Source organism: Rhineura floridana, chromosome 3 (genome assembly GCF_030035675.1).
Source record: "Rhineura floridana isolate rRhiFlo1 chromosome 3, rRhiFlo1.hap2, whole genome shotgun sequence".
Taxonomy (NCBI): Eukaryota; Metazoa; Chordata; class Lepidosauria; order Squamata; family Rhineuridae; genus Rhineura; species Rhineura floridana.
Genome location: NC_084482.1, coordinates 88,647,083 through 88,666,731, shown reverse-complemented (window position 1 = coordinate 88,666,731; position 19,649 = coordinate 88,647,083). Strand labels below are relative to the sequence as shown.

Sequence of the window (19,649 nt, the reverse complement as noted above, 5' to 3'; positions counted from 1 at the left end):
CTGCAGCGGAGTAAACTGCTTTGCTGGTCAGATCTCCTTTGTTAGTCTAATAGAGTGGCCAGGTGAGCTAATGGGTCTATCAAGTGCCCATTAACTGGGCCACGGAGATCCCATTGTTACTGAAACTCTTCAGGAGAGCCCCCCCCCCCAAGAGAGGCTTGTGTTTTTCAGCTGAGTTTGAGGAAAGGTTGGAAACGGGAGACATGCAGAGAGGCTAGCTCCCTGCACCATGGCTTTATGATGCCTCCTGCAAGCCTGCTGGAAAATGCAAGATCTATTGGACTGCTGATGCTTTGAACATCTCCATCTTAAGCACAGGTTGGAATATGTGTGAATAAGTAAGCCATATTTCATAAAGACACCATAGTCTCCGCTGACCTTTCCAAGGAAACCAAACCCTGGGCAAGCACAGGGACCCCTGGAGATCTCTCACCACTCGGAGATTGGGGTGGCGTGCAACAATGTATATACCATGGTGCAGTGGAAAGGAACAAATCAATAATGCAGTAGGGCCCCGCTTCTTGTCGCCCTGCTTTTTGGCGTTCCGCTAATACGGCGCCAGCAGGGCGATCAGCTGGAGGTGGGGCTGGAGCTCCCCGCTCTCCAGCTGATCTTGCCGGAGGAGGGGAAGATCAGCTGTAGAGCGCTACAGCTGATCTCCTCCTCTTCTGATGCGATCAGACTCCCGCGCTGGATCTGATCATGCTGGAGGAGGGGAAGATCAGCTGTAGCGCTCTACAGCCGATCTCTTCCTCTGGCGGGATCAGCAGGTTAGGTTCCCCCGCACTACAGCTGATGTGCTTTTTGGCAGTTTTCACTTTTCGGCGGTCTGGAACCTAACCTGCCGTATGAGTGGGGCCCTACTGTATTCATAAGATGTATATATTAATAAGAAACCAGTTGACAAGAGTCTAGGTAATACCTCCTTTTGAAAACCAATGTTGAATCAGTAATGTCTCTCAGTAATAATATTATACAGATTGAATTATCATTTTCACACATTTGGGGTCTTCTGTTTGTTTTGTGCTGTCTGTGGGGCCTCTTCCCCATTCTAGTGTTGTGAAAACGAGGATGATGAGGCAGGATAGAAATGGGACACGACCTGTTGTAAGGACTCAGACCTTTGCTTTGCTTGCAAAGTGCTGGGAGAAAGTGACTTTCTTCTTGCCCACAACACAGCTTTGGGCAAAGCTTTGAGAATTTATTTCTTTATCATTACATTTATATCCCACCTTTCCTCAAGGAACTGAAGGTGCTGTACAAACATGGTTCTACTCCCTCTCCATTTTTTCCTCGCAACAACCCTGTGAGGTAGGTTAGGGTGAGAGGCAGTGACTGGCCAAAGGTCACCCAGCAAGCTTCAAGGGTGAGTGGGGATTTGAACCCTGGTCTCCCGGGTTCTAGTCTGCCACTCTAATCACTACACCACACTGGATCTCTGTGCACTACCCCCATGCTGCTGAGGGAAAACCAGCTTCTAGGACTCAAAGCCTGCTGATTTCTTCCTTTTAGCCCCACAGCAGCAGCAACAAAGAAACAACCCTGGAAAGATAGGGGGACTTTGCTCAACCCAGTGATAGTAGCATGCCTGGTGAATTTCAGGGCCCAGGCAGGTTCTGAATAAGCAGCTTCCTGGTTCCCAACTGAAACATGTAATCTCTGGAGGGGAAAAATGAGCATTCTTCCTCCCTCTCTCTTTCATAAGTTCCTCATGGGTCCTTGCTTATTATCCCCATATTATAAGCAACGAGGTTAAGGCTGAGAGATAACTTGCCACAGGGCCTAAACATTACATACAAATTCCTTTAGCAGGTGTTTCTGTGTAACATTTAGTTAGTTATAGGCTGGTACTCTAGCAGACTATCTCTGCTCCCACCATAGGGCCATCTAAGACCTGCTCTGTGGGAAAGATGCTAGCTGCTGCTAGAGTCGGCCTAGTTGTTTTGCTGCTGTTCTTGTTTTAAGCCTGTTCTGTTGTGTGTTTATAAATGCTGTGAGCTGTTTTGAGGACTGTCGTTGAAAAGTGGAATACAAATGTCCTTAACCATTTAAGCCACCTGGTGACTTTCAGGGCCTAGGCAGGATCTGAATAAGCAGCTTCCTGGTTCACAACTGAAACATGTAGCCTCTACCCTACAGAAGCTCTCTACCAATGGTTTAAGCATCTATCCTCATTGATCCTTGTTGTTGGTTAGATGAGTATACCCTGTGGCGATTGTCTTGCATTTGCAAAATGTAATAAACATTCGAGCCCGTCTTTTCTTCTCTCTCTCTGTCTCTAGCTCCTGATATGGCAAATGACAGCACAGAAGAACTGCTGGTCAAGGAAGCACCCGAGGCTGAACACATATATGACACAGTGACATGCCTCGACAAAGCAGAGCAGAACCAACAACTGGCTGTGGAAGAGCTCATCAACACAGAGACTAGTTATGTACAGAATCTTGAGCTGTGCATTTCAGATCTCCGTGAACACCTCCAGAAAAAGCAGGTGAGAGAGATCCTCCCTACCAAGGGTAGCTAACATGGTGCCCTCCAAATGTTGCCAAACTCCCATCAGCCCCAGCCAGCATGATGAATGGTCAGACATAATGGGAGCTACAGTGCAGCAACATTTGGAGGGCACCATGTTGGCTACCCTTGCTCCACATATTTAGTGACTTGTGCACCAAAATGTTTAAAATCCACCACAGGCAATCTCAAGCTATATAAACAGCAATGCATTAGGGGACTTAAGAAAAATAAGCATTCATTGCTAATAGTGAAAGTCAGCACTTGGTGTAAACCGCTGCATACACACCATACATTTAAAGGACATTTCTCCCCCAAAGAATCCTGGGAACTGTAGTTTGTGTGCTGGGAATTTTAGCTCTGTGAAGGGCAAATTACAGTTCCCAGGGAAGGAAAAGTGCCTTAAAGGTATGGTGTGTATGCAGCTTAACAAACTGCCATGATGATAGTGTATAGCAAGTGGACTGCTGCAGTGTGAGATGCTTTAGGTAACCCTAGATGGCCTCCATTTGTGAAGATACTGTACACTGTAGCACATAAGCTGGTGCTACACCCTTCTCCTAGTTCCTTCAACAATGGGAATGCCTGGACATTTAGAGGCCTGCCTATAGGTGGCTACTGCCAGCAAGTTGGTAGGCAGGGACTTTTAGGTTGCATTCACGCCATACATCTAAAACACAGTTATACCACTTTCAACGGTCATGGCTTCCAGCAAAGAATCCTGGGAACTGTAGTTCATCCCTCACAGATTTATAACTTCTAGCACCCTTAATAAACTACAGTTCCCATGATTCTTTGTGGGGGGAAGCCATGACTATTTAAGTGGTATAACTGTGTTTTAAATGTATGATGTGGATATGACTTTAAGCACTGTATTTGGTATATTTATTTGCAACACCATGCTCTTATCTTTCTGCAGGCACAGAATGCATAGGTGTTATGGATGTAGCTTTAGAAGCAGTGTAGAGATGAAGAGAGAGAGAGAGATCACTGTTCAAATGGTAGTGACTTTCTTGCTCTTAGATGCACAGAGAAGGAACTGATCCATTGACCCAATCTATTGTGTCTTTCAGCTGCCTGAAATTGACCTGGAAGGACTGTTCTCTAATATAGATGATATCCTGCATGTCTCCAAATGTTTCCTAAAAGGACTTGAAGCTACAATGAACCAGGAGGATGAGCAGCTCTCTCGTATCAGTAAGTGGGAATATGACAATCGGTACTATACATGGCCATTTGGAACAGATATTTTTAAATCGGTGACATGCTTTGTTTTTAATGTATTTTAAGGTCTGTTTTTATGATGTTTTAAAGTATTTTTAGCATTTCTGTATTGTACAGCTAGAACAGAAAGAGAAGAGCTAAAAGGTTAGGGAAAGCATCAAGGTTGCAACCACTTAGCAGAACATAGAGAGAGTCGCCCAGGCAACAGCTACCTGAGCCATGGATTCATTTTCAAATTTGAATCCCTCCTGGACCTTTTCCTGAACTTCTAAGCCATACTTTTGTGAAGAGAAAACTGATGACATATTTCTCAGCTGAATGGGAACTGCTAATGCATGAGCAGTTCCCGCATGACTGTGAAATTTTGACTGGCTCTGCCATGTCTAAATGATTGATGCTCTGAGAGGAATACTGGGAGGCTGGGGTGGGGAATAGGTGATCAAAACCTGTCCACGTGGTGGGGTCATAAACATTCCCCCAGCTGTACAGGAGTTGCTCATGGATAACCGAATCCCACGTGGCCAAGAGAATGTCTAAAGGGAGCTATAGTCCAGCACTGATTAATTAGATCATCACATGTTTGCATGGTAGCTGATCCTTCCTTTCACTTTTTAGCGATGTTGATGGGATGCAAAAGAGTTCCGCCATCTGTATAGTTTGAGGGAAAGGAAAGTTGACCATTTGGCAGGGATTAAGGGTTCATCCAAACAGAGTGGGATATTCCACGTTTTCCATATTCAGTTTGTCATCTGACAGTCCTCACTTTGCCTGTTATTCGCTCTTTCCTGATAAAAAAACTATGGTATTTGCGATATTTTGCAAAACCAACTGTATGCTTTTCTACCTTTACGCATGTTAATGTTTCTGGAGATACATTTTAAAAAAGAAAAAACCTGCATGAAATAAGAGCTTATATCCAGCTACTATTTGGGTTCCTATTGCATTGTACATAACTATATTTCCCTTTCATGAATTCAAGCTGCCATAAGAGTTAAACATCGAGCAGCGAAAGAGAACATTAGTTCTTGCATGAAGGGATGGGATCATTATACTTTGCAACCTTTTCCACTTCAATGTGAAATTGACAAGCAGTAGCAGCAGCAGCTCCTCTGCAGAATGCACGTAAAGGGATGGGATCATTATCCTTGGATACAATGTTTCCGCTCACTCCAAAATTAACAAGCAGCAGCAGCAGCAGCAGCTCTGAGGAAGGCACATAAGGGATGGGATCATTATCTTTCCACTTCAATGTGAAATTAATAAGCAGGCAGTAGCAGCAGCTCTGTAGAGAGAGAAAAAACTTCCTTCTTTCATCCTTAAGAGGGGCAAAATAATTTGAAAGGGAAGAAGGGGCGGGAGAGAGAAAAGGAAAAAAAAACCCTAAAAGATCTTAAAAGCCCAGCAGAGTGTGGTGTTCAGGGCCAGATCTGTGCCGATCTCCTTCCCCCTGGAGCCAGCATGAAGCAAAGGAGGCTTTCTTGTGGCTACTGCTGCTTGCTGCCGGGGCAGTGCAGCGAACCGATCAGCTGTGAGGCGGCTGGCGATCAGCTGGTGGGCTGTTTGGCGCCCCCCCCAGCCTTTTGTCACGGCTACTGCCCCTGGCTTCCATCAGCCTGGGCAGTGCAGTGACCCGAGCTGCGGCTGACGACGAGCTGGCCAGCGGTCCACTGCGACCTGCCACCCCTCGCTAGCTTGTGCAGAAGTGGAAAGATGAATTAGGCTGGCAACCACCACTTCTTTCTTCCCTACCTACAACAGTGGCTGCGTAAACTGCAGTACCTCCTTGTGTGCAAATGCGGAAATGCACATTTCTGCATCTGAGAAGTACAACGTAACATCCTGTGGCTCTGATTGGTTCAGTTTCCCGGGCTTTTCCAAGCACATTCGCGCACATGCGCACAAGTGAAAATCCATGATTGGATGGTAAAGACGGAAGGGGTACTGGGACACGCCCAAGGTCCGCCTATGGACCGCCTACAACTCTATAAACCACAGTTTTGCATCCAAGCCCCTAATGTTGCAGCGGATGATTACCGGCTTAAAAAAGCAAATAGCATTTTTGCCAGTATTGGAAGGAGCGGATTTAACCCGTGAAAATGTGTGACACCGCGCGACGTCATTTGGACAACCGAAAAATAATAAACACACATAGCGCGCGTGTCACACATTTTGCAGTCGTCTGGATGAGCCCTGAATCTTTCCACAGTGACAACCTGAAGACTAAGGAGAGGACCCAGATAAAAGCAAAGGTAAAGGACAGGGAGCCCAGAGGGAAGGAGGCTGAAGGTGATGGATCAGCTAGGTAATTTTAGTCCCTGGACTTACTGATCTTACATTTTGATTTGAACTAACTAACCAATTCTGGTTGCAGGATTTTAGTCTTTTCAGTAAAATGAGAAGTAGGTGTTGTAGGTTCCATATATATGGAAGAGTGATTAATTGTTCAGACTTGAGGGTGAGGATGATTACTACTACTTTGGTGGCTTTGAGTGTTTCCTCAGGCACTTCTCTTGGAAATCTGACTGTCACTGCAGCATGCCTATCTTGTACCTTTGCTATGGTAGGCACCTTATTCCAAGAGCTCAAAGAGGAGATGGAGAATGCCTATAAAATTTATTGTGGTGACTACGATCAAGCTCTTCTACTGCTGGAAATTTACAGGAAGGACTCAAGACTGCAGAAAGAGATTGTAGATATCCTGACTACCACAGTGTAAGTAGTTCCCTTGACAGTAAGAACCATGTGACTTTAAATGTGTTAAACCTCTTGAAAATTAGAATGGTGCTAGAAGTTGTTTTAACAGTGACAGGGATGACTCAACTGAACTTTATCTGCAAATCAAAGAGTAGGCATACCCAGCTTTCTTCTCTGGAACCTATTTTATTGATTTATGAGAAGTAGAATACAGAATAGTTTTTCAACAAACAAAATTATTTTATTGAATACTCAACATGTAATACATAGTATTGTACAAGAACATATTTGCACTATAAATTTAATACCCACAATTACTGTTGCTGATGCTGTTTACCTGGCTACAAAACCCTAAATGGGTGGGATCCTGTACATCGTAGAGCAGAGATGTGGAACCTGTGTCCGTTCATATGTTGTTGGGCTACAACTTCCCTCATCCCTGACCATTGGCAGTGTTAGCTAGAGCTGATGAGCTTCGAGTCCAGCAACATCTGGAAGGCCACATTTCCCCCATGCCTGCTGTAGAGATGTACAACCTGTGCTTGTTTACACAGACTTAAGTCCCACTGAGTTCAATGGGATTTACTCCCAGGTAAGTGCATAGCATTTCAGCCTTAGAAACTTTTTCATTTGGACAGAGTTTTGATGACTGCAGTTAAGGAGGCATGGATGGCTGATGTAGCTTCCCCCCTGCTTTATTATATCATAATAAAACCGAGACAGCGACTTAGCTCACAAATCATCATGGACAAAAGAAAGCTAAAGTAAAGAGAAGATTTCAATCATAGACAGATACGATGTCAAGTTCAAGTCAGAATAATTCTCAAGCAACCATGGTCATAGCAAGTCAAAGCATTGTACAATGAAGGGACCAACCAGAAAGAGAAATAAATCAATCTAAAGACTTGCTATATTTCATATACCATATTTACGCCCTGCACAGGAATGAAAGGAGTAGGCAGGCAAGCTTTTAATGTTCAGGGGGTATTTGTTTTTAGTTTTATGGCTTTTGCTTTTGAAGTATTCTTATCCCTCATGAGTGCTTTGGTTGGAGCAGGTTAGATTGCTACAGACATACACAGAGATATATAGGCATCTATACATTGCTGCAATGTATTATTTATTTATTTAGTATATTTGTATGCTGCTTTTCATCAACAGGTGACCTCAAAGCAGCTTCCATAGCAAGAATAAAACAATATAATGAAAACAATTCAGAACATAATAAAAAACTTCAACAGTATCCATAAATAACACCACAAAATATCACAAAACAAGCTCAAATCAATCTAGTCTGCTAAAGCTAGAGAAAACAGAGGGGGAGAGAGAGAGATACAGTAGAGCCCCATCACTATATGACCGTCCATGTCTCCAAGAGGAGAAAGTTACACCACTGGGGCACCATTACAGAGAAGTCCCTTCTCCAAGTTCTTCTCCGGAGAGAGTGATGTAGCCACCGATGCAGCAACCCATCTGGTGCTGGAGGAGTTCCTTCAGGCATTCTAATTGTTGCAGAGTAGCGAAATTAGGTATTTGAGCATCTGAGTGAGCCTTTGTGTATTTGAATCTTTGCTAAAGATTACACCTTCCCTGGAATTAGTCAGACAGAGACTTTAAGCTTTAAAATAAGAAAGAACTACTTGATTCTGGAAGTACATACTTGATAGGAAAGAGTTCTACATCTAGCTAAGTAGCTAAGTTGGAGATGCAAGCACTAAGCGTAGTGTTTGCCCTCATGCTTGGAGGAGAGGGAGAGACAAAGGGAATATGTCTGTTCTCCCTCTCAAGAGAAAGAAGAAAGGAGACCAGAAGATGTGGTCAACATCCTAAGCATATCGGCCTAGCAGAAAGGGAGAGTCAGCAGGAGATCAAAGGATAGGTATTAGCCTAGCAATCAGGAGGTCTCCTCTCTATCTACCCTTTTAACCTCATGCAGCCTCAAAGAGTTCGAGCTGAACCACATATTCCAACACTAATGAGCGCACACAGCAGCCATCTTGCTTCATAGTGGCCACGCCAAGAAAGCTTAACCTTAAGTCCTTACTGAGACCAAATGGGCAGTGTCCAAGGCCACTGCCTTGGACTTCTACAGCTAAATATCTTGCTGGGCCACATCTCTTGAGAGCTGCAGGTGGAGACAATTCTGCTGGCTGGCTGGCTGGCTGGCTGGCTGGCTGGCTGGCTGGCTGGCAAGGATAGTTCCCAGAGTCCCACTCCTAGGATTGCAGCCTAAGCGCAACTCCGTCCTGAAAAAAGAAAGCTGGAATGGAGGAACATGGGGAGAGAAGAACAGATACGCCGAGCAACGGGACGTTGGGTTACTTCCATTTCTCAGGTCTTGCTCAGTGCAGCTCATCCACCGCTCCCTCCAGCAACAAAGGAGCTCTCAGCAGCCTTCTCCCACTCAGCTTCATTCCCGCCTAGAATAATAGGGGCTTAGAGTGGGCAACACTCAGCTGTAGGTGACCAAGGAAGAAGATGAGGAGTGCAGATGCTTCTTTTTCATGGCTCTCCCTCCCGTGACCAAACTTAACGGGGCTCGAGTGGCCCTAGAGGAGGGAAGGAGAGAGCGAGTACCTTTCCCTGCTGCCCATGTAGAAAATGAATGCCTACTTAATGTGGTGCCCTCCAGATGTTGCTCATATAGAAACCAGGTTTGGATCAAGATGAAGGAGGTGTGAAAATTGGAGGGAGAAATATCAATAATTTAAGATGTGCAGATGATACCATATTACTAGCAGAAACTAGTAATGATCTGAAACGGGTGCTGATGAAAGTTAAAGAGGAAAGCACAAAAGCAGGACTACAGCTGAAAGTCAAGAAGACTAAAGTAATGACAACAGAAGATTTATGCAACTTTAAAGTTGACAACGAGGACATTGAACTAGCCAAGGATTATCAATACCTTGGCGCAGTCATTAACCAAAATGGAAACAATAGGAAATCAGAAGAAGGCTAGGATTGGGGAGGGCAGCTATGAGAGAACTAGAAAAGGTCCTCAAATGCGAAGATGCATCACTGAACACCAAAGTCAGGATCATTCAGACCATGGTATTCCCAATCTCTATGTACGAATGAACGAGTGAAAAAAGTGGGTAAGAGAAGAATCAACTCATTTGAAATGTGGTGCTGGAGGTGAGCTTTGCGCATACCATGGACTGCAAAAAAGACAAATAATTGGATGTTAGAACAAAGTAAACCAGAACTATCACTAGCAGCTAAAATGATGAAACTGAGGTTATCATACTTTGGACATATAATGAGAAGACATGATTCACTAGAAAAGACAACAATGCTGGGAAAAACAGGAGTAGAAAAAGAGGAAGATCAAACAAGAGATGGAATGACTCCATAAAGGAAACCACAGACCTGAACTTACAAGATCTGAAGAGGGTGGTTCACAACATATGCTATTGGAGGTTGCTGATTCAAAGGGTCGCCATAAGTCGTAATCGACTTGAGGACACACACAGCCAGATGTTGCAGACTACAAATCCCACAGTCCCTGATTCTTAGCCATGCTAGCTAGGGCTGATCAGAATTGTAGTCCCAAACATCAAGAGGGCACCATGTTGGCGAGTCTGTTTGTCTTCCACAATTTTATACTGTTACTCCTCACACTCTTGTCTCTGCTGCTGGCAAGGTTTTTACCTGAGTCATCGTTGATGGCTAATCCAAATGTCCATCAATGGCAATGAAGAACTGAGCCAGGAATTTCCATTTTTCAACTTATTTGGCAGTGTATTTCTATATGTGGCTAAAAAAATTGCCAGCAATGCTATGATACAGTACCCACTCAGAGGCTCTGTTGCAGGCACGTATTCCCAGGCTCTGTTACTTCTCACTCCCAGTGATGTAGTCGTCCAGGGTCTCAGGGGGTCTTAGACCCCTTACTTTTTTGGGAGCAGGGTCCAACAGGGTCCCTATCTCTTCAGCATCCTATGAGCCAATCAGCATGAAAGGGGATTGTGTTAGCCACTGAGAAGAGTCCTCTAACATGCTTCCTTATCTTTTCCTGCTGATTGGAGCCAATCAGTGAAAGGAGCCAGCCACTGAGAAGATTCTTTTCAGTAGCTAGCACTCTCCTGTTTTGTGCTTATTGACTCCTAGGGACATCTGTTGTTGTGGGAGAAGGCATTAACAAGAATCTCATTCCCAACCCAGCAGCAAAAAAAGAGGTGTGTGGCTGTGACTATCATGAAGGGACCCTGCCCTTCTGAATTTGCCAGTACACTACTGCTCACTTCCATCTGTTAGTGAAGAATCCATCCCAGAGTGAGTTTGTCAGCTAAGCAAACCAGACACTGTGTGTAACGAGGCAAGAATATCAGTCAGTGGCTGGCAGCATCTGTGTCCTTTGTGTCACTCCATCAACTTCAGCTGGCTGAAACTGTTATCTGAGTGACTGAACATGGTTGTAAGAGGTGACAGTTCTCTTTTGCAAATGCGCAAGGACAAACTCCCCAAACCAGAGAGTGTAAATCTGACAAGGTCCACACAAGTCAATGGAACATGGTGCACACCAGTTAACACCACCTACTGTCTAGCTCTGAATCTGGAGGAGTTTTACTGAAAGAATGAATAGTGGACAAGAGCAGAATATAAATTGGATGTGCAAATACTGTCTATGCTACGTCGTCCCACTGAGGTTCCATTAATTTGCTGTTCTATGATTCTAAAAATTTCCAGCATCCATGATGTGCCATGCACGTGTGGAAGCACTCAAGGCTCTAGTCCCTACTGTGGCCTTCATTTGCCAAGAACTGAGCCCTCTTGACCATCCTCATGTTACTCATCACATAACATAATTAATTTATGGAATTCACTGTCATGAGGTGTGATGGCCACCAGCTTGGATATGGAAATGGACTGCCTTCAAGTCGATCCCAGCTTATGGCTACCGTATGAATTGGGTGTTCATGGTAAGCGGTATTCAGAGGGGGTTTACCTCGCTCTGAGGCTAGTCCTCCCCAGCTGGCTAGGGCCTGCCCAGCTTGCCACAGCTGCACAAGCCAGCCCCTTCCTTGTCTGCAACTGCCAGCTGGGGGGGCCAACTGGGCTCCTTGGGACTATGCAGCTTCCCCCGGTTGCACAGGTGGCAGGGCACGTAACCCCTGAGCCACTCTCTGTGGGGGTGACCTTTAGCTGGGCCTTGACACCCAGGAGACACGAGCGGGGATTTGAACGCACAGACTCTGGACTCCCAGCCAGGCTGTCCTCCCCGCTGTGCTAAACTAGCTATCTTAGGTAGCTTAAAAGAGGATTAGACAAAAACATGGATACTTCTATCAGTGGTAATTAGTCATAATGGTTACATGCTATCTCCATCTTCAGAGGCAGTATGCTATGGAATACAGTAGGGCCCCACTCATATGGCAGGTTACATTCCAGGCCCCCGCCGAAAAGCGAAAACCACCAGAAAGTGGGGCCCTACTGTATTCCAGCTGCCACGCTCTAGCTGACAGCGATCAGCTGTAGCGCGTGATCAACTGGAGTGCGTGGAGCTCTAGCTGGTGTGCTCCAGCTGACAGCGATCAGCTGGAGCGCGGGAAGCTCGCGTGCTCCAGCTGATTGCTGTGAGCTGGACCGCAGCAGCTGGAGCTCCCCGTGCTCCAGCTGATTTCTGTCAGCTGGAGCATGGCGGCTAGAGCTCCCCATGCTCCAGCTGATCACCCGTGCTCCAGCTGGCACCGCCGTATTAGCAGAACACTGAAATGAAGGGGGCCGAAACACAGGGCCCCACTGTACCAGTTGTTGCAGATCAGCAACAGGAGAGGACTATTACCTTTATGCCTTCCTTGTGGGCTTCCTAAAAGCATCTGGCTGGCCACTGTCGAAGCAGGATACTGGACAGTGAAGCCTTGCTCTTATCCAGCAGGATCCTTTTTGTGTTTTTATGTTCTCCTTGCCCCTGCTCCAGTTTGTAAGTTCTTGGGATACAGATACAGTGGTATGGATGACCTCATTTGCAGAGTCAATGTTACAGCAGCAACAGAAGACTCCAGGCCCTGCTACATCAAGTATACCAGTCAACATGACTGTTTTATTATGCTTATGCTTTAAGTTAGATTCCTACACTGAGTAGGGGGTTGGACTTGATGGCCTTATAGACCCCTTGCAACTGTGCTGTTCTATGATTCTATGTAATCACCATGCACTATAACTGAATCATTATTGCTGTGCACCAGGGGCCAGAGGCCTCAAAAGCCCTAATCCAGATCCATTTTAGATCAGAATCAGATCCTGATGGTGTGAGGTCCAGTCAAAAATGGATCTGTAGGTGATAGGATTCCCAATTCTATGTGTAAAATCCAGGTTCAGCAAAGTTTGCTGCCATCTTCAGGAACTTCCGGTACTTTGAGACACTGTGAAATGAGGCTACTTTGCTTGTGCTCCATATGGACATGGGACTAGTTTTCTTACAGGTTTCAATAAACAAGCAAAAGCAAACAACAGAGTAGAGCCTATTCTGTCTGTTACAGAAATCTAGGGAGTCATTCCTCCAGTTTGGGAAAGGCCAGAAAGTTCTGAAGCCTCCTTAAAGCTTAATATCCTTATGCATCTCTTGGACAGGCCTCATACTGGTGCTTCAGACCTGAGCTTCTTCCTGGTGATGCCAGTGCAACGAATCACAAAATACCCACTGCTACTGCAGAAGATATTGGAAAACACTCCGGACAGTGACAGCGCCTACGGAGCCCTTCAAGCCGCAGCTGCTGCTATGACTGACGTCAATGCCAATATCAATGAGTACAAAAGACGCAAGGAAGTAGGTGAGGGAAATAGATGGGCTCTGGGCATCTTCTGCTGTAGAACTCCAGTAGCCCTGTAATGTGTGCCTGGTTTCAGCCACTTAGATAGATTTCTTCTGCTGGAACCACTCTGTGCACATGCTTAATATCTCTGTGGGGCACTGGTCTAGATTGTGTAGGGTACCCTGACGATGGTTCAGTCTTAATCATGGGAACAACAACAAAAAAATACAGAGCACATAGAAAAGAAATCAAAAGATTTTTTTAAAGAAAACCCTCTAACATCTGTTCTGCCTCTGCACTAGGGATGGAAAGATCTGTCAATTTTGGTTCACTAAGTTTCTCAATCTTAAATTTAGTTTTCCACATTTTTGCAGCAATTTGCAATTTAAAAAAATACTTACGAAAATTCTTTAAGATTTTACTGTTAATTTCTCCTAATAAACCCATTTTATGTTCGGTTTTGACTGATGTACATATTTTTGCAAGCAATTTTTTCCTAATATAATGCATTTTATGTTATTTTCATTAAGATATTTATTCTTACGTATACTTTCCCCTAATATATGCATTTTTGTAACTTGGTTGGAAAACTGCATTGCAAAATTCAGATAAAGAATTTTGAAGGATTTATTTCTTTATTTGATTTCTATCCTGCCCTTCCTCCCAGCAGGAGCCCAGGGCCCAGGTTGGCTTTGTTTCGGTTCTCATATTGTTTCAGAAAGTGTGAATCTAATAGATTCACCTTTAAATGAAAACTGAATTTAATTTCTCCCCCATCTCTATGTTACACTGAGAGTAGTTTACCAAACCAGCACTTACAAAGTTAATAGGCTAAGAATTAGGAAGCACTCACAAGTGGACCTGGAGCACGCAGACGCACACATACACCACTCATGAAAACACATCAGGAAAACATTTCTTGAAAAGAAGATGCTTTTGGAGGTGGAATTTTGCTTTGGAGCTGTTGGCCATTCATGCCTGAGTTGGGTTGGTTCGGTGTCACTTGTCAAGCTGGAATCAATCAGTAGCAAAGGTAGCATTATAGCAAAAGGGGGAGGAAAAAATGAATTATCAGGGCATTCCCTTTAGTTAGCAATGTCAGAGAATTCAGGGGGGAAAATGGAAACAGGATCAAAAATTGCTAATGATCTCTTATTTGTCCCATATCTGGAGCAGAAATCAATCCAATGAATGCAGTCTGTATTTCCTGTTGTTGCTTTTAGTACGCAAATGTTAAGTAATTGATTACGTTTCCCCCCCACTTGCATTGTGTTTCGTTTGAACTGAAATGAATGGGGTAGAATAATGTAATGACAACATAATTTATGTAATTAATTATTTAAATTATGTAAGTTATGTAATTTTACCATAGTGGAAGTGAGATGAATAATGAGTAATTATTATTATTATTTAAATTTCTATCCTGCTCTTCCTCCCAGCAGGAGCCCAGGGCGGCAAACAAAAACACTAAAAACACTCTAAAACATCATAAAAACAGACTTTAAAATATATTAAAACAAAACATCTTTAAAAACATATTAAAACCAACATCTTTAAGGATTATAATCTATTCAGCATAATTAGACAATCCAAATTTGGGTTATCACACATCAAAATCCATTTTATATAGATATGACTTCTTTCTCCTCTAAAACATTAATTTCATTTATAAAGCTCTTTAACTGGTATTCTGATCCAATTTAACTTTTGAGTGAATCTTCTGTGACTACAACCTTCTTTTTGTCTCTTTCTTACACACACACACACACACACACACAGAGAGAGAGAGAGAGAGAGAGAGAGAGAGAGAGAGAGAGAGAGAGAGAGAGAGAGAGAGAGAGACTCTTTAACCATAATTTCTAGTTTTGCTTGTTGGGCATTTACCAGATCACCATACTGTAACAGTGCTTGAAACTGGTTATTTTTTGTGAATGTGATTATTTTCAAAGCCACACCGAATTTGGAGAATACTTGGTGGAGAACATCAAGAGTTACAGGATAATTCACTAATAGGCAAAAAAAAACCTTGTGGTTTAAGAATGTACCTATAGTCAACAACATATATTTCTATCAAACTTTAAAAAGCAGGGAGATTGGGCAGCTATAGTGAATGCAGCAGGGGAGCAGGAGACCTGACCTCCTCTCTGAGATATTGTACTGCCCTACAAATTTGTCAAAATGCAAACACAATTTGGGCTGGTCTTTCACAGTCTAATCCACTGCTGTGTAGCTTGGAAGAATTTGGTAACATGTGCCTCTGACCATATGGTGAGTGGTGGCAACACCTGCAATCAGGACTGCATCTCCAAAGATGGAGAATTACAGTGGTTTTTTTTGGTTGGTGTTCTTCTTACTTTGCTTCTTTCCTGTGTCACTATTGTTTCTACAGAGAATCTAACCTAGAAAAGTGTATTTCTCTCATTATTCATCGTAGAAATCTCATTATTAATCCTAGTAATCTGTGTCAATTTTTTTTAATTAATTTTATTAAAGCTACACAAGGAAGTGGATTGAACTGTGAAAGACCAGCCCAAATTGTGTTTGCATTTTGACAAATTTGTAGGGCAGGCCAATATCTCAGAGAAGAGGTCAGGTCTCCTGCTTCCCTGGTGCATTCCCTATAGCTGCCCAATTTCCCTGCTTTTTAATTTCGAAAGAAATATCTGTTGGCTGTAGGTACATTCTTAAACTGCAAAGTTTTTTTTTTTGCCTGTTAATGAATTTCTCTGCTTTTTAATCCGGGAGGTGAGAAATGGGATCCTGTGCAAGTTTGCTGAGAATGGATTGATCATTTGCATGCTTATTGAGTTCAATGGGATTTACTCTCCTGCAATCATGCTTAGGATAGGTGAAACTGACCATGGGGGAAGGGAGGAGGAGGGAGGGGAGGAGTAAGGGCAGAGGGGAGAAGGGGGATGGGGGCTGGCGGGAGCGGAAGGGGAAGAGAAGGGCAGGTTTGATTATTTTCATGTTTATTGAGTTCAGTGGTATTTACTCTGGTGCAATCATGCTTAGGATAGGTGAAACTGACGATGGGGGAGGAGGAGAAGAGGGAGGGATGTAGAGATGTAGGTCAGAGTACGGGGCAAGGTTAGTAATAGGATTACAGGTACTCTGTGAACATGGCTGATTTTTAATTAATTTCAACAAATTATGAGACCACTGACAGAAAAAAGTCCAATAGGGATCTGGATTTTTTTCTCTTGTTTTACACTTTGAGCTCCTGATTCTCTCTGAGTGTTTTGTGTATCACCATGAAAAGATAAAGGGTTGTTAAGCAAGCGTTGTTGAGTCCAGGACTATAAGTTTTGTAAGGCTTTGTTTTGAAATGAGCTTATGGGAAGCAGCAGAATGGCATGGGAGGTATTTTCAATTTAACATTGCGGAATGCAAAAAATCTATGCTGGCTATAGTGGCTGTATAATACATGTTATCAATAATTATTCTAAGGACAGGACTCTGAGCTGGAGTTACTGCACTCTCACTAACTGTGGTTCCATTTATGGAAGTATTTGTTGTCTGTACTGCAGTCACTGCCTGTAGAACAACTTGAGCTCGCTGATTCAGTGTATTGTCAGTCTTTAATTCTTTATGGTTTGAGTACTGGATATAAATGGGTTGATTATGAACGTGAGGTGTCACAGCAGAGTAATAATTGACCATAGTGATTTCAGTTTCTTCTGTTGCCAATTCCAAAAAAAACCTGGTTCTTTCTTTCTTTCTAACTAAGCACATAGAAGAACAAGCCTTGCTGAAGCAGAGCCAGCATGGCTTCTGCAAGGGAAAGTCCTGTCTCAGTAACCTATTAGAATTCTTTGAGAGCGTCAACAAGCATATAGATAGAGGTGATCCAGTGGACATAGTGTACTTAGACTTTCAAAAAGCGTTTGACAAGGTACCTCACCAAAGGCTTCTGAGGAAGCTTAGCAGTCATGGAATAAGAGGAGAGGTCCTCTTGTGGATAAGGAATTGGTTAAGAAGCAGAAAGCAGAGAGTAGGAATAAACGGACAGTTCTCCCAATTGAGGGCTGTAGAAAGTGGAGTCCCTCAAGGATCAGTATTGGGACCTGTACTTTTCAACTTGTTCATTAATGACCTAGAATTAGGAGTGAGCAGTGAAGTGGCCAAGTTTGCTGATGACACTAAATTGTTCAGGGTTGTTAAAACAAAAAGGGATTGCGAAGAGCTCCAAAAAGACCTCTCCAAACTGAGTGAATGGGCAGAAAAATGGCAAATGCAATTCAATATAAACAAGTGTAAAATTATGCATATTGGAGCAAAAAATCTTAATTTCACATATACGCTCATGGGGTCTGAACTGGCGGTGACCGACCAGGAGAGAGACCTCGGGGTTGTAGTGGACAGCACGATGAAAATGTCGACCCAGTGTGCGGCAGCTGTGAAAAAGGCAAATTCCATGCTAGGGATAATTAGGAAAGGTATTGAAAATAAAACAGCCGATATCATAATGCCGTTGTATAAATCTATGGTGCGGCCGCATTTGGAATACTGTGTACAGTTCTGGTCGCCTCATCTCAAAAAGGATATTATAGAGTTGGAAAAGGTTCAGAAGAGGGCAACCAGAATGATGAAGGGGATGGAGCGACTCCCTTACGAGGAAAGGTTGCAGCATTTGGGGCTTTTTAGTTTAGAAAAAAGGCGGGTCAGAGGAGACATGATAGAAGTGTATAAAATTATTCATGGCATTGAGAAAGTGGATAGAGAAAAGTTCTTCTCCCTCTCTCATAATACTAGAACTCGTGGACATTCAAAGAAGCTGAATGTTGGAAGATTCAGGACAGACAAAAGGAAGTACTTCTTTACTCAGCGCATAGTTAAACTATGGAATTTGCTCCCACAAGATGCAGTAATGGCCACCAGCTTGGACGGCTTTAAAAGAAGATTAGACAAATTCATGGAGGACAGGGCTATCAATGGCTACTAGCCATGATGGCTGTGCTCTGCCACCCTAGTCAGAGGCAGCATGCTTCTGAAAACCAGTTGCCGGAAGCCTCAGGAGGGGAGAGTGTTCTTGCACTCGGGTCCTGCTTGCGGGCTTCCCCCAGGCACCTGGTTGGCCACTGTGAGAACAGGATGCTGGACTAGATGGGCCACTGGCCTGATCCAGCAGGCTCTTCTTATGTTCTTATGTTCTTATGTTCTTTTCAGCATGAGAATGTTGGTTACCTTACCAAAAGGTAAGCCTAAAGCAATAACATCTGTCTCTGTCACTTCCTCTGGTAATTTCCTGATATGAAGATGAACTGCTGTGGAACAAAAACTGTTCTGCGTGCGACAAATAAAGGCTGGAATGGAAAACTGTGCCTTCTTACATTCTTACCCTTAACTGGGTATTTAGTAGTCTATAGCCTTGTAAGATAGATACTGTATATGCGAATAAACAGGCAGACATTTCCTCTCATTAAAAGAAATTGTAAGATCCACATTAGGGCAATGCCTTTATTAGGCCAACCAAAATGTCACAAAATAGTTTGCAAGATTCTCACATAAGAGCTTCGGCTATGGGGCGGTATATAAATACAATAAATAAATAAATAAATAATCAGGTTTGATGGTAAACAAATCAGAGTGGAGGGGAAGTATACTTTGAAGAGATAATAGGTATGTGACAATACCTAAACAAGCTAATCTTTCCTTGCAGTCTTGGGGCCAGTTTTAATGTAGAGATAGCTGACATATTAAAATACAGTAGGGCCCCACTCATACGGCGGGTTATGTTCCAAACCCCTGCTGAAAAGCGGAACTCCTTCAATAAAATGGCGCCCGATCCCCTAAAATGCCATAAAAGCAGAACAAGCACCATATGAGTGGGGCCTTACTCTAATTTTAGCTGCCATATTAGCGGAACGCCGAAAAGCGGGGCCCTACTGTAGATCAAAATAAGGAGTCTCTTCAGCTCAGCCACGCCTCAGAAATAAATTCTTCTTTTTGTATTGGGACAATGCTGTGTATCACCAAATGCCTAGGACATTCCTTTCCTTGTATAATGAGTTCCCTCCCTGTGGTTTCTACCTTCTATTCCATGTGACTGAGAACAGCAAACAAATATAACAAGGCTGGGTATCTGACTCTGCGGGAACGCCTGGCTCGCCTCAACACCCACTCCATTACCAAGAAGACCACACGTCTGAGCCGCCTCTTTATGCAGGAGGCTGGAATTGCGTCTAAGGTGAGTGCCCTGTTTTGTCTTGTCTCCTGCTACCTCAATAACTTCTGGACTGCTTGGCTGGCAGTGTCCTAGACTGACGAGGGAGGGTGAACTGAGGACAAACTACCAGAGACGGGTGGTTTTGGGAGAGCTTTCTCCAGGTGTGCACATACCACCCATAGTTTCCATTTCATGAGACTGAACTCACTGAAGGGTGTCTTCAGGTTGCTTCATAGATAGCAATAAGCCATCACATTTTAGCTTCTCTGAGCTCATGCAATCAGTTTTGGGACCAT

The 19,649-nt window shown here is 43.7% G+C and overlaps 1 protein-coding gene across 4 annotated transcripts in view; it reads left to right on the top strand.

Annotated features, from left to right (window-relative positions):
* Positions 1–19,649, top strand: part of ARHGEF37 (Rho guanine nucleotide exchange factor 37) — a 92,979-nt gene that overhangs the window by 50,871 nt on the left and 22,459 nt on the right. For all 4 annotated transcript variants that reach the window (XM_061616845.1, XM_061616843.1, XM_061616841.1 and 1 more), the window contains 5 exons: positions 2,283–2,491; positions 3,585–3,708; positions 6,300–6,447; positions 13,003–13,202; positions 19,244–19,374. In XM_061616845.1, the coding sequence (XP_061472829.1) occupies positions 2,291–2,491; positions 3,585–3,708; positions 6,300–6,447; positions 13,003–13,202; positions 19,244–19,374 (804 nt within the window). In that variant the 5' untranslated portion in view covers positions 2,283–2,290. The remainder of the gene's footprint in view (positions 1–2,282; positions 2,492–3,584; positions 3,709–6,299; positions 6,448–13,002; positions 13,203–19,243; positions 19,375–19,649) is intronic.